The sequence below is a fragment of the Bos mutus genome, chromosome 9 (assembly GCF_027580195.1).
Source record: "Bos mutus isolate GX-2022 chromosome 9, NWIPB_WYAK_1.1, whole genome shotgun sequence".
Classification (NCBI taxonomy): Eukaryota; Metazoa; Chordata; class Mammalia; order Artiodactyla; family Bovidae; genus Bos; species Bos mutus.
The window spans coordinates 83,567,146-83,583,300 of NC_091625.1; the positions used below are offsets into that span (position 1 = coordinate 83,567,146).

The 16,155-nt window shown below is 39.9% G+C and overlaps 1 protein-coding gene across 2 annotated transcripts in view; it reads left to right on the forward strand.

Annotated features, from left to right (window-relative positions):
- Positions 1–16,155, forward strand: part of GRM1 (glutamate metabotropic receptor 1) — a 416,270-nt gene that overhangs the window by 335,652 nt on the left and 64,463 nt on the right. For both annotated transcript variants that reach the window (XM_070377149.1, XM_070377150.1), the window contains exon 4: positions 13,176–13,422. In XM_070377149.1, coding sequence (XP_070233250.1) covers positions 13,176–13,422 — 247 coding nt within the window. The remainder of the gene's footprint in view (positions 1–13,175; positions 13,423–16,155) is intronic.

The window sequence follows — 16,155 nt, forward strand, 5'->3', positions numbered from 1 at the left end:
ACGGCAATAAACAGTTCTACTCTCATTGAATTTTACACTCAGCACCAGAAATGCCCTCAAATAACACAGGCTTTGGTATAAATGTAGTTTAGGAGCCTAGGCTTCTTATATCTTTGTGATGAGTTACGGGTATCTATTGTTCCTTTCTTCCATCTAGCCTTGCTTTGGGCTAATTCTGTCCATTTCTGCTATGTGAGTTTGAATCTTAGTGGTTGTCAAGTTCTCTGCACTCTTTTTTCTTTCTAGAATTGGCTACTTGTTTATGTTTTTGAGAATCAAATAGATATATTGAAAGGTGAGGCAACACACCTATTTTGTCTAAATTCCAAGTCCTAATTGAAGGTAACTATCTTTGTTACCTTCATGGTAACATGAAGAAATAGATAAATAACATGGGAAATAGATGGGGAAACAGTGGAAACAGTGTCAGAATTTTTATTTTGGGGGGCTCCAAAATCACTGCCAATGGTGACTGCAGCCATGAAATTAAAAGATGCTTACTCCTTAGAAGAAAAGTTATGACCAACCTAGATAGCATATGGAAAAGCAGAGACATTACTTTGTCAACAAAGGTCCATCTAGTTAAGGCCATGGTTTTTCCAGTAGTCACGTATGGGTGTGAGAGTTGGACTGTGAAGAAAGCTGAGCACTGAAGAATTGATGCCTTTGAACTGTGGTGTTGGAGAAGACTCTTGAGAGTCCCTTGGACTGCAAGGAGATCCAACCAGTCCATTCTGAAGGAGATCAGCCCTGGGATTTATTTGGAAGGAATGATGCTGAAGCTGAAACTCCAGTACTTTGGCTACCTCATGCAAAGAGTTGACTCATTGGAAAAGACCCTGATGCTGGGAGGGATTGGGGGCAGGAGAAGGGGACGACAGAGGATGAGATGGCTGGATGGCATCACCGATTCAATGGATGTGAGTCTGAGTGAACTCCGGGAGTTGGTGATGGATAGGGAGGCCTGGCGTGCTGCGATGCATGGGGTCGCAAAGAGTCGGACACAACTGAGCGACTGAACTGAACTGAACTGACTGATTTTTGTTACACTAGAAAAAGTTCAATCTGATTACAAATACGAACAAGGAATAAGTGTAGAAAAAGAATAATCTTGACAAAATTTTTGTTTGTTTCATATCCCTATCTGAGAATAACTTGAAACCACAAGAGAAACATCTTAATGTGCTGTTTAGTTATTTCAATAGGACTTGAATTCCATGTCTGAGGCACCATGCAAGTAGACTCTAACACCTGGCATCCTAGAATGCACTAAAAAGTCCAGTAGTCAACAGAAATATGGTGTCAGAGATGTTAAATTCCATGTTCCCCTATTGCATTTTTGATGAGTGTGTTTTGAAAAGCTTGAGCAAAGTCAGTTTGCAAAGACTTGAGCCCAGTATACATTAACTACGTGCACAGAGCATGGATGCTGCTTGAGAGAGTTCCTTGTGATACTCTGGGGCCTCCTCAAAGTTTGTTCTTATGTTGTGTCTTCCAAACTGATAGCACCAAGCAAGACTATATGCTTGCCTGAAGGGCCACTTGTTTAATTAGATTCTTCAGTTAACTTTCTGTGGGTATTTCCCTCTAGAAGAAAGTGCGCTTTCAACTTTTTAAGTGTATGGACAACAGTCATGCCCAGAAGGATTGCCCCTGCAGCAGTCTGGAAAGTCAATTAAAACCTTGGGGAACCTGTTAATAGCTTGTGGTTAGGTGAGTCTGAGGCTCAGAGAATCTAGAATATTGACTCTTTATTACAGGTTTCCTTCCAAAAGACTTTTCTCTGTTGGACTTAGCCTTCTCTGTGGAGTCTTGAATGAAGCATCTAGGGCAGAGAATCTAGAATATTGACTCTTAGTGGCAGGTGTCTTTCCAAAAGATTTTTATCTGTTGGATTTAGCTTTCTCTGTGGAGTATTGAATGAAGCATCTATAGGAAAAAGTCACGTAAAAAAATTCTGCCTCTGTATCGACATCATCCATGTGAAATAAATTAGGACAGTGTCACCGTGTGATAAACTATGTGGATGTTCTCTTTACAGATTATATATAATCTACAATAGAGGGAAAATTTCATTCTGCACACAAGAATATTTAGTAATATATCATCAAATACCACATCTCTCCATGAGCCTAATGAGTGGAATATACTCTTGGATTACAATTAGGCAAGACGTACAGCAATGTAGTACCTAAGAGAGAGAGCTCTAGAGTCAGCTGGGTGTCAGGCTCATTGTCACACACTATTCAGCTGTGTGTTCTGGACAAGTCCTTGGGTTTTCCATTAGTAACCTGGGCATAGTAATATCACCCAGGTTGTGTCATTGTGAGGTGAGTAGATAATATATGTAAAGCTCCTGATCAAGTTCTCATCGAATAGCAAGCATTCAATCATGTTACCTCTTATTACCTGATACTAGTCCAGGTTGGATGCTAATTCTTGTACATTTTTTTTTAAAAATTAGTTTGTATTTTACTGATAGAATAGTTTTAAATAAAAATTGCAAAGATATATCAGAGAATTCTTACCCATGTGCCACAGTGAAGACCCAGCACAATCAAAAAAAAAAAAAAAAAGATGTATCAAGGAGTTCTCACATACTCTACACTCACTTTTCCTTATAGTTAGCCTCTCATACTGCTATGAGACTTTTGCCACAATTAATAAGTCAACATTGGTGCATTAATATTAACTGAACTCCAGTTTTTTTGTATTTCATCAGTTTTCCTTTCTCCATTACAGGACTCCATCCAGGATATTTTTTATTTTTCATATCTCTTTGGCTTTTCTCAACTGTGATAATTGTCACACTTCCCTTGCTCTTGATGATCTTGACAGTTCTTGACAGTTCTCAGATATTTTGTAGAGTTTGCCTAATGTATTTCTCATAGTCAGACTGAGATGATGAGTTTTGGGAGGAAGACCACAGAGGCAAAGTGCCTTTCTCAATACGATGTATCAAGAGTACACCCCATCAATTTATCACTGACCATATTAACATTGATCACCTGGCAAAGGTAGCATATACTAGGTTTTTAGTTTATATATCTTTTTTTTGCTGTACTGTATTCTTTGAAAGCCAACTGCTAAGAGTACCCCACACTTAAGGAGTCGGAATTATGTTCCAGCTTCTTGATGGCAGAGTAGCTACATAAATTGTTTAGAATTATATACAGGAGATTTGCCTATTCCTCATTTTTAAAATTTAATCCTTTATTTATATCAGTTTGGACTGATATAAACTATAAATAAAGAATATTTACATTTTATTATTGGTTTATAATTTAATACTCTTTTACTGACTTTCTTGCTCAAATTGTCTCAGCTTTGGCCACTGGGAGTTCTTTCAGTTGACTCTAGTGTTCATTTGACATATCTCTGTTGCTCTATTTCTTAAGTACTTCCTTATTTTCTGTCACTGCATGATATCTCAGGCTCATCTTGTATACTTCCTGCCCCAGCCCTACAACTGTTTATTTCTCCAAAAGCATCCTAATCCTCTTTATTAGAGAGTGGTGCTAGAATCCAAAATCTGGGCACTGGATCTGCTTGTTAAGATTGGGACATTGATGCATCCAAGGACAGAGCTGGGAAGTATGTGTATACCAATCCACATGTAAGCATAAGCATGGTTATTTCTATATTGACCCATCAGCACATGTACTAAGCTAAATTTAAATTCATACTGATACCTTTACCTTGATTCCAGTAACACATGATCTATTCTAGCTTTTTCCTCTTGCTTATCAGTAACCTTCCCCACTCTAGGTGTAATAAACTTGGATTCTGTCTTCTGTCACCCATTTCTTCATTTATTTTCTCAACCTTGGTATGCGTGTACAGCTATTTCAGAACTGTTAGCCCATACCCTGGGATAAACAACTTTACCAACTAGAATATAGTGCTTATATTCTACTCCTGAATATAATTTTAATAGATTTGAATCAGCCCATGAACCCTCAGGGAGTCCCTCTTACAGAATCTATATTTGGTATTCTTATGTCTGTAAGCCTTTCACAACCTGAGCAGAGTGATTGACACATCGAAGCAGATTTGCATGAAGTCTGAATCCTGTATGTGCTTTAGCCCTAGACCTTTCACAACACTAATCTTAGGAGCTTTTCTTTTAATTCTGTGACAGATATTGCCTGAAGTCTCACTAGCCATGAGTTCTTATTAAGCCCTTAGGAATTGTGAGTTTGGTTCTTTCTAGAGATGCTGTTTGGAGATACCACATAAAAGGCAATATATCATTCCAGAAATCCCAACCAACTTTGGAACAGATAGCCTTGTGGTCTAAGGATCGTTAAATCTGGATAAAATGTCAGTGTAAAATATCAGCTAATAGTGCCCTGCAGAAATGAACCTCACATGGAAATCCAGAGTATATCCCATTTGTAGGTGATGGGGCATGTAATAAACCTTATGGCCTATATTTAAACACCAGAGTCTATGCAGAACAAGGACGGTTTCTATTCCAAGCTTCCATTTTATCACTCAGCATGTGAATTCCAGGAAAGAGGCTGAAGTATAAGATATTCTTAATATGTAGACTTTCTATGTATAGCATTTTGTCAAGTCATAAAGACTGTACTGTATTAACCAGAAGTCAATCATAAAAGTAGATTTACAATGCTAACACCATGTAACTTTTAAGGTTTTGTTTTTGTAATAAACAAGACCCTATATTGAATGCCAGAAGATGCTGTTAGACTCTAAAATGGTAGAGCTAAGTAGAACTTTCACAAATAGTTCTTGTATTTCTGCAAAATGCACTCTAACTTATTCAGTTCAGTTCAATTCAGTTACTCAGTCATGTCCAACTCTTTGCGACCCCATGAATCGCAGCACACCACGCCTCCCTGTCCATCACCAGCACCTGGAGTTCACCCAGACTCACGTCCGTCGAGTCAGTGATGTCATCCAGCCATCTCATCCTCTGTCGTCCCCTTCTCCTCCTGCCCCCAATCCCTCCCAGCATCAGAGTCTTTTCCAATGAGTCAACTCTTTGCATGAGGTGGCCAAAGTACCGGCGTTTCAGCTTCAGCATCATTCCTTCCAAAGAAATCCCAGGGCTGATCTCCTTCAGAATGGACTGGTTGGATCTCCTTGCAGTCCAAGGGACTCTCAAGAGTCTTCTCCAACACCACAGTTCAAAAGCATCAATTCTTCAGTGCTCAGCTTTCTTCACAGTCCAACCCTCACACCCATACGTGACTACTGGAAAAACCATGGCCTTGACTAGATGGACCTTTGTTGGCAAAGTAATGTCTCTGCTTTTCAATATGCTGTCTAGGTTGCTCATAACTTTCCTTCCAAGGAGTAAGTGTCTTTTAATTTCTTGGCTGCAGTCACCATCTGCAGTGATTTTGGAGCCCCCAAAAATAAAGTCTGACACTGTTTCCACTGTTTTCCCATCTATTTCCCATGAAGTGATGGGACCAGATGCCATGATCTTTGCTTTCTGAATGTTGAGCTTTAAGCCGACTTTTTAGCTCAATCTAAACACCGCAGTTTGAAACTTGGGATACTACAAAAGGACAAACGGTTGACAAAAAAAAAAAAAAAGAACTCAAATAACCTTAAATCATGGAACTCCCTTACATTTGTAAAGGAAAGCATGTTTCTATCATCCATAAAAATGTTAAGTGGAGCTTTGAGCATATTATACTTCCTTAGAGTTTGGAAAAAGCCAAGATGAATAGGCTTGCCAAGGATTCTGACCCAGCAGGTTGCTGGGAAGGGGGTTAGCCCCTAATGAATTTTAACAATATCCCAACTTCCCACATTGGCTAAAGCAGCCAGCTCTCAGTAACATACTGCATCTCTGTGATTACCTGCCAAATGCTTATTGCAGACCTGCAAAGATTAGTTACTCCAGAGGGAGTGGTTTATAACTCCATGACATGGTTTTGCGCCAGATCGATAAAAGCAAAGGCACACGACAGGCTGCCCTTATTTTCTCTCTGTAGAGAAACAAAGAGCCCCACAGTTAAACTGAATGTTATTGACTAATCCTCAGCATCACTTTAGCACACCAGGGATTGTCCTCATTTGTTTTCAACATAACACTATAATCTTGTGAAATATGAGTTAGCTAAAATGCAATTGCATTTTCAGGGACATGAAGGCTTACTATACATTACCAGCAATTTACAAGGAGCCTGCTGTTTATGTGCCATGTAACCAGGAGATTTTTCTCTTAACAATAGATTGTGATGATGTATTTTTAAATATGTCTGTATTGTTCACATATGTTAAGATCAGTTGGGTTTAAGTAATAGAGATTCAGCTAATTACAGTGATTAAAAACATACACTCAAGTAAATGATTTCTATTTTCTTTTTTTCAATCCTACATAGAAATTCATTTACATTTTAGTAAATTGAATACAGAATAATAGAAAAGTCATATTTTTCTGTTATGGGAACAGATAAAATGTTTAGAGAAAGAGGAAAATAGAGCCAGAGGAAACAAAATATTCGAAATTTTAAAACTCGAGCATGAAAAATGCTGGACTGTTGTCTTACCACAAAGTCTTTCTGGAAAAGCATTAAGAAAATTTAACAGCCCAGGCCTTCAAGAAAAATTGAGGGCATTTTCATCCTTTGAAGTCATTATTTAAAAAATGACCTGATTAATTTTCCTTCAGTTAATCTGATACTCAATTCATTTAAAAGAACATCAATTTCACTTTCTTTGCTTGATATGTTAACAATAAAATAATTACAGTTCTTTGTGTTTCAATCTGAATAGAGATTGTATCAAAGCATGTATTGAATATTTAGTGCTCTCCAGTAAAAATAGGCAGCAGAGAGATAAAAGGCCAAGAAATCAGAAGAACATTTTCTCCAGGAATTGTTATGTTTACTAATATTTCTCCAAACACTTCCTTGTTATGATGAGAAAAAAGAATGTTTGTTTTGCTTCTTTTTATTTGGAATTTAATGCTATTTGAAAAAGCAGCATAAATAGACCTACATGCATAGTGGGAAGGTTGTACTAACTCAATGGAAAGAACAGCCATCAACAAAAGTACTTCATTGGAGTTTAGCATTCTTTTAAATTATTTTCAGTTTTTCCATTTTGGACATTAACACTAGGACAGTATTACTAAAGACCCAGAACAACTAAAGTCAAACTAATGTTTTTTGCTAACTGATGTCTCATCTGTTCTGGAACTGCTCCATCGGTTGCATAGGGCTGTTCTTGTGTGCATAGTGCCACTTGGCAGGGACCAGATCCAGCACTCAAGACCACTGCCTCTGTCCTTGGTAGCTGTGTGACCTTGAATGCAGAACCCCTGGGAGTTTGGTGACCCAGCCAATGTGCTTCCTTCTCAAATCTGAATCTAACTAAGGCATAGACCCAGGAGTGAAACAGATGGAGATAAAATATGAGATAAAATATGCTTTATTAATAAACTGATTGCATACATAGATAACCTGAAATAATTTATTAAAAAATTTAGAACTAATTTGTACATTTGGTGAGCTTGCAGAATACAAGAGCAAAATAAAATATTAATATCAATAGTATTTCTCTATACAGGCAACAAATAATTAAAATGTTTTTCAAGTACACCAATTGCAGTTGTTGTTGAGTTGCTAAGTCATGCCAGACTCTTTGCAATCCCATGGACTGCAGCATACTAGGCTTCCTTGTCTTTCACTATCTTCTGGAGTTTTCTCAAACTCATGTTGATTGAGTCAGTGGTGCCAGCCAATCAATTGTAGGAGTGCCATAAAAATCAAATGCCTGCACACTGAAAAATCATAAAACATTGCTGGGATAAATTAAGGAAGCTGTAAGTAAATGGAAGCCTCTAGAAATGCTCTATAACATGATCTGGGGAGCAGGTACATGGATATGTCCATATGTCATTTCAGTTCATTTCAGTCACTCAGTTATGTCCAACTCTTTTTGACCCCATGGACTGCAGCACACCAGGCTTCCCTGTCCATCACCAACTCCATATGTAAACATTTATTAATCTGTATAGTAAAAATTTCTGCATCATATGTGAGTTATACCTTGTTGAAAAAGTTTCTAAAAGTAAAAAAAAAAACTGAAAAACAAAAAAATCTAAACTGGATTAAGGACATGGATAAGATATGTGCAATACTAGATAGATTAACCAGTCTATTCTACTGGCACAGGGCAGTAGCTCACACAGTAAAGGATTTGCCTGCCGTGCAGGAGACCAGAGTTCAATCCCTCGGTTGGGAAGATCTTCTGGAGAAGGGAATGGCAATCCGCTTCAGTATTCTGGTCTGGAGAATCCCATGGACAGAGGAGCCTGGCAGGCAACAATCCATGGGGTCACAAAGAGTCAGACACAACTGAGAGACCAATATACACACACAGCCTACTGGCTCAACTGGACAGCTACAGCCCACATTTACCAAAGGCTGGAGAATCAACCACAACCATTGAGAACTGTCAAGTGTCATCCTCCCCATGAGAGAGAAAGAGGTTGAGCTGAGCATGCATTTCTTTTCCCCAGTACTGCAAAAAGATGAGTCATCCCTCCCTTCCCATTGGGCAAGACAAGAGGCCTGAGGTGGTGCTCAGTAGGAGTCTCTTCACAAAGGAGCATTAAGTAAAGAGAAAGGAAGGCATTTCTCCTCAAGGAGACTTCACCTATCTGTGCTTTAACCTTCTCAATGGTAAAATGGTGATAATAGACCTAAACTCATACAGTTTTAAGGATTGAAAAATGATAACATATGTAAAGGACTTTGCTAAGTACCAATAAAGGTAGAACTGGAGAAGCAAAACATAGACACTTTAGAGGGGGGAAGACATCTTCAGGAAGATAATCTGAATACACTTGTAGCATTTTTTAGGTCAGGAAACTGAGACTCTAGCTTCCTAAGAAACTGGACTCTAGGAGATCCAGACCTTGTCCAAGTTCCAGAGTTTGTTGGACATGTATTGTTGATATATTGCAGCAGAAATGCCTCTAGTATTACTGAACACAAGTTCATGTACTCAACACACAGGGAGGCCAAACAGACTGAGATGTCAGAGTATGGAGCAGAGATTTATTTCAGGACCAAGCAAGGAGCATGAGTGGCTCATGCTCAAAAAAACCAGAACTCCCTAATGGCTCAGCAGGGAGAAGTTTTATAGTCAAGATTTGGGGTGAGGGCTGAAAGGTTCATGACTTTCTCTGATTGATCAGGGGTGGTAACAGGAAAATTTCCAGGGCTCCTGAAGTTACTGTCTTCCCCCTGGGTGAGGGCCTTGCTTCCTACAAAAGAACTAGAAGATATCATTATGTTCATCCTTTAAGGAGGAATCAGTACAGCCCCCTGGCTGTACTACTGTTTCTTGACTGCTCCATCTTTGTCCCTGCATTCCCTGTCTTCCCAAAAGCAACTGTTGGAATCTGCACTTTGGAACTCAGGATGGTCAAGGAGGCCGAATGAAGCCCGTTTCCTACAAACAAGAAATTGTGCTTGGTCACTCAGTCCAGTCCGACTCTTTGTGACCCCATGGACTGTAGCCCACCAGGCTCCTCTGTTGATAGGAATTCTCCAGGCAAGAATAGTGGAGTGGGTTGCCATGCCCTCCTCCAAGGGATCTTCCCAACCCAGGGATCAAACCCAGGTCTCCGGCATTGCAAGTGGATTCTTCACCATCTCAGCCACCAGGGAAGCCCAAAACAAGAAACTGGAGACAGAGAAAGGATTTCTACCTGGGAGAGCCTCACAGGGTCCTGCTCCATTTCACTAGGTTCCAGGTGTTTAAGTGCCTAGCCCAGAGCTCTTTCTGCTATACCACTCTGCTGGATAGCCATCCTATATTAGGCAGCAGATAGAATAGCCAAGCCTTTGCCCCACCACCATGCATTTCCTGTTTTCAGAGGGTATACAGTCTGTTTCTTCTCCCGTGGAGGCCCTGTGTGCTGCAGCACTCAGGCAGCAATTTATAGCCCTTGTTGTGTTCTTGCAATAAGAACAAGATTACTATTTCGAATCAATTATTTTCACATTCCACTGTGAAGTAGTTAGGCAGGTATTCTTTTGAAGGTAAATAAACACAGTCAACCATGATTATTTGATTCCATTTAGTATATTAGAAAAAGTAATGGTTTAATGATACCCTACTGGCCTGTAACAGTTAACGCACCACAGAAAATGAATCATAAAATCCCCTTTTCACTAATAACTCTGAGACTAGTGTTATTAAAAAGGCACTAAACTCCTGGGAGTCAGAGTGATTTCACCTTCCCACTAAGTGACAATATTATTAGTTTGGATTCTGTATTCACTGGTCATGAAAATATAGAATCTTTGGACAACAGGAAAACCTGTCACATATTCTGTTTGTTTGTTGATGAATTCTTGCAACATCATCTGGGACCATCGCTGCGGCAAAGAAAATGGTCCCGTAAAGGCCATGTGATTTTTCTAACTCAGTGCCAAACCTTTCCAAATGCTGGTTCATTCTGAGCTGGGGTAGAAGCTGGAAAGAGACTTCTTACTGACAACAGGCACATCCCCTTCAAGTGCAGACCTGGTGGAATGGTGGTAGGGAAGTACATGTGTCACTGCAGATTTACACAAGCACACAAGCTGGTTGTGTTTATTTGGAAAAGGGTTTGCATAACAAATATTCCCTGAAGACATGTGCTTAGCCTCCTGGTTCTCTGTATGATAAATACTGACAGGATGGGCTTCTTCTTAATTGGAGTGGAGCTAGTGGTAAAGAAGCTGCCTACCAATACAGGAGACCTGGGTTCGATCCCTGGATCAAGATGATTCCCTGGAGAAGGAAATGGCAACCCACTCCAGTACTCTTGCCTGGAAAATTCAGTGGACAGAGGAAGCTGGTAGGCTATAGCCCATGGAGTCGCAAAGAGTTGGACATGACTGAGTGACTTCACCCACCTTACTCATAACATTAGTAAATAGATACAGGTTGTTTTCACCTGATAATTATTATTAAAGGTGCATTATATACATCTTAATAGTAGCTATCAAAACAAAAACAAAACAGCAAACTCAGTGCTCATAAGGTTTGTCCCCAGTAGAAAACTTTCCAATTGGTAAAGAACACATATTTTCTTACAGTTTGCTCCCAGGGCTGACTTTAATAGTAGCCACTTCAAGTGGATGGTTTTAGCAGAACTTTCCTTTAATAGTTGCTGCTGCTGCTGCTAGGTCACTTCAGTTGTGTCCAACTCTGTGTGACCCCATAGACAACAGCCCACCAGGCTCCCCCGTCCCTGGGATTCTCCAGGCAAGAACACTGGAGTGGGTTGCCATTTCCTTCTCCAATGCATGAAAGTGAAAAGTGAAAGTGAAGTCGCTCAGTTGTGTCTGACTCTTAGTGACCCCAGGGACTGCAGCCCACCAGGCTCCTTCTGTCCATGGGATTTTCCAGGCGAGAGTACTGCAGTGGGGTGCCATCGCCTTCTCTGTTAATAGTTGCTAGAACTCTTTAAGTAACTGCTACATTGAAGGTTATTTTGTCATCTAATTTTTGTCTATTTTTTTCTTCTTTAACTGCTGCTTCTCTAATTCTAACAGCTTTAACATTTAACTCTAACACTTGGAGGTTTCAAACAGTCTTTAAAGGTTCATTTAAAACTTATCAGATATATGGTATTAATTTATCTCTATTATATCCTGATATAATAGAAAAGCAAACTAACATTTAAGATCCAGGGGTTCTGGGTGACATAAATCACCTTATTTCAATGGCTGCTTAGTTGTTGCAAGGAGGATGTTTGTTTTCTGCTTTATATAACTTCTATACTTATTCTGCACAGTTTGATTCTAAAATGCCCTTTCTGCCTCTCTTGCTCCTATTTGTTTCAATTAGGAAAACTAGAAAATCACACTCTTAACAATTTCCTATTAAGCAGCACTGGAAGATGAGTTAAAATTGAGTTTTCCCCCCTCAACCTGGCCTGGATATTTCAAATCTTACTCACAGGATAGATACAAATGTATATTTTTTACATTTTCAAGTGTACCTAAATAGATTAGTCTTAGAACTCTTTATAAATGTCTTGTTTAATCTCAAGCTCAACATCAAAGTCAAAAAACTCTTTACCATTTCTTCTAAACATTTCAAATTCTCTAAGTTCCTAAAATATCCTGCTATTATCCAGCCCAGGCACTTTAGGGTCTAATGGCCTATTTAGGCTGTCATCTGTGACATGGGTGAGAATAATGGCAGAGTTTTTGAAATTCAGAGATAAAACTAAATGTTTAGATTAAAGATGTAGTGTGACTCTTCCATCAAGAAGCATTTTGCCTGAGTTTCTGATAATTCAGTTCAGTTCAGTCCCTCAGTCGTGTCCAACTCTGTGACCCTGTGAATTGCAGCACGCCAGGCCTCCCTGTCCATCACCAACTCCCGGAGTTCACTCAAACTCACGTCCATCGAGTTGGTGATGCCATCCAGCCATCTCATCCTCTGTCGTCCCCTTCTCCTCCTGCCCCCAATCCCTCCCAGCACCAGGGTCTTTTCCAATGAGTCAACTCTTCGCATGAGGTGGCCAAAGTACTGGAGTTTCAGCTTTAGCATCATTCCTTCCAAAGAAATCCCAGGGCTGATCTCCTTTAGAATGGACTGGTTGGATCTCCATAATTAGCAAATCTTATTCAAATATTTCTGTATAGCAAATCATATATAAGAAGAAATTCATACTAACCAGTTCATTTCACTCTTGGTTTTTGTGATCTTAGAGATGATAAGATTAGTAGAATCATCAAAATAAAATATTGAGGTTTAGATAACACACAAACTGAATTATGATGGATTGTGGATTGTCACAAAAGATATAAAAAAACACTTTTCCAGGACTGTGATATAGGGAGACTTTTAATATAAATCTCTGTGAACCCAGAGGAAATAAGAGTTATTTTCATTGCTCTTTAAGGATTTCCTTGCAATCTGCAAATGTTCTTTATTTTTACCACTATGGTGTTTGTTTTATATGTTATAAAGCCATTATTGAATTCAGAAAATAAAATGAATAAACTATTTGAAGATAGAATATACTATCTATCTAGAGCTAGTCACAAATACAAAGCTTAGACAGGTATGTTTGGCTTTGTCTTCTTCTGAGAGCCCTGAAAAGCACTTGAGAATTAAACATGCAGGTTTAGACTTCATGACTGCAACCTTGGAAGTAATCTGTTTTTATGTTACAGGCAATGAAAGCTTAGAAGAGAACTATGTCCAGGACAGTAAGATGGGGTTTGTCATCAATGCCATCTATGCCATGGCGCACGGGCTGCAGAACATGCATCAGGCCCTCTGCCCCGGCCACGTGGGCCTCTGCGATGCCATGAAGCCCATCGATGGCAGCAAACTCCTGGAATTCCTCATCAAGTCCACGTTCATCGGTGTGTCTGGAGAGGAGGTGTGGTTTGATGAGAAAGGGGATGCTCCTGGAAGGTAAAGCAGACCTTTCCGTAATGGATCCAAATAATCCTGTGATCCTCTCTAAGCCAGACAGATGGACACTCTGGCTCTTTTTGGTCACGTGTTTTCTGGGTGTCATGAGGGTAGATACAACTAGACAGCTAAAAAGATGGGGCTAATGTTAGATGGAAATGGCATTATAAAACACACTCCACTATCATCTTTGCTCTTTCCCCAGAAGGCCCGCACCTTCCTGCAAGCCCAAGAAACCAGAGTGAGTATACCCGAACAGCAGAACCCTCCCTGGCACTGCCAACATCTGGTCAGCATGTTCTGATTGATCAATCCCAATGCCATACTGCTTGTGGAATATTTTAATCTTATCTGCTCAAAGAGCTTAATATATGAAGAGAACCATATGTGTCCCTTTTTCTCAGGCTATCTTATGTTCCAACTAACATGTTTCTTGGAACAAGAAAGAAAAGAATTTTCTGCCTCATACTGAGTCTCTATGGCTTCCAAAGAATTAATCAAGAAGCAAAGGAAAATTAAATCTAACTAAATGTATATACATATATTTTCTCCCAAGTCATTTTATGTACTGTCTCCTCTGCAGTACTTGATTTTATAACACCAATTAGTCCCTATGTAATTGGTATGTAGAAGATGATATCAGTATAAAGAGTAGTTGTGTTCATTCATAGAGATTTTCTTAGGCAAAGGATGATCAGAATACTGGGATAAAAATTAAAACCGACAACAGGAAAGAAAAAAGGCCCTCAGTCTGGCTGCTGCACAGAATACCCACAATCTCTCTCTTTTTTTTCCCCTCATAAGCCCTGTTATCTTTCAGTATGAAAGCTTGCAGAATGGGAGATTTTAGAAAAGCATATGTTGTGATAAAATGGAACAGCAAATCATTTAATCCTCATCGCCACAGGCATATTATTATCTTCTTTTACAGATGATAAAGCTGAGTGTCAGAGAAACTAAGAAACTCCCCTAAAATCACCCAGAGAGTAGAGGCAGTGCCGTTTGATTCTGAGACTTGTAATCTTTTTGCCACATCGCATTGCCTTTTAGCTACTTCATTGGAAGGACTGATGCTGAGGCTGAAACTCCAATACTTTGGCCACCTCATGTGAAGAGTTGACTCATTGGAAAAGACCCTGATGCTGGGAGGGATTGGGGGCAGGAGGAGAAGGGGACGACAGAGGATGAGATGGCTGGATGGCATCACCAACTCGATGCACATGAGTTTGGGTGAACTCTGGGAGTTGGTGATGGACAGGGAGGCCTGGTGTGCTGTCATTCATGGGGTTGCAAAGAGTCAGTCAGACACTGAGTCTGACTGAGCAACTGAACTGAACTAAAAATTAGGCAAAGTTGCTGACATCTTTTTTAATGTCATTTCAAAGGGACTGTAAGAGACTATTTTACCCTAAATAATTCTCCACATATCTCTTCCTTTCATGGAAGCTTAAAGTTCTACATTTAGCGAGTGCCTTGTGGGGCCTCAGCGGATTCTGCCTGCTAAAATCCAACAGCTCCAGGAAGGATAAATGATATAGTAATAGTCAGCAATTAAAGCCATGGATGTATCAGATTCCTTCCAGGCTGCCAGTTAGGTGGGAGCAACTTTAGATGGAAATGAGAGTGGGAAGGACGGAGTGACGCAGGGGCTGGGCATGTGGAAGGCATCCAGGAGCTGAGCACCTTAAGAAGTGGTACCAGATGGCACAAGTGGGTCTAAGATGCAGAACACTGACCACCTCCTCCCACCCACCTTTAAACCCATGTTGTAATCCTGGGTTCTACTTCAAACCAGCTCTGTAAAGGATTGGATTGGGGATGGAGACCTTCCTTCATGATTCTATAGCATACACAATGTGCCTAGGACAGGGCCAGGTACATTTACCCCACTGCAGAGATAAAGGTTTCCACCTCCTCTCTCTCTTTGTAAATCATCTAAAATATAGACCCACAATTTTAGCTTGTTTCTCCTTCATTTTTAATTAAGTATTTAAATCATGAGTTTCCCCCTGGGTGCCTTTTCAAGGATCATTTCCTCATGTCTGAAATTGGTCAGCTTAATCTGTGTTCAATTTTTATTTCAACCAGTTCCCTCTGTTTCTACCTCCTGTCACATCACCATTCATGCTTTTGGTCCCTCTTGTAATTATTTTAGTTAATCATCATGAAACAGAAATTGAATGCATTGAAAGGATACAACAAACTTGTAATTTACAGCATAAGGATATTCTAAATAAGCACCAACATGCTGAGAAGGGACTGTGGGGCCAAGAGAAAGGAGCAGTGTTCATTACCACACACTGCACAGGGGAAGGCCTCTCTTTAGTAAGTCAGTATTTTCCCCTTGGTATCATTGTTTTTTGTTTTTTGTTTTTTCCCTCTAGTTTTTGGGACTTTTTCAAAATATGTTTTCATGCCAAGATATTGTGAATTTTTCAGTTTCTAAATGCTAATAAAGTGTGAACTGATTTCCCCTATTGAAATGCTGCTGCTGCTGCTAAGTCAGTCATGTCCAACTCTGTGCGACCCCATAGATGGAAGCCCACCAGGCTCCTCTGTCCCTGGGATTCTCCAGGCAAGAACACTGGAGTGGGTTGCCATTTCCTTCTCCAACGCATGAAAGTGAAAAGTGAAAGGGAAGTCGCTCAGTCGTGTCCAACTCTTAGTGACCCCATGGACTGTAGCCTACCAGGCTCCTCTGTCCATGGGATTTCCCAGACAAGAGTACTGGAG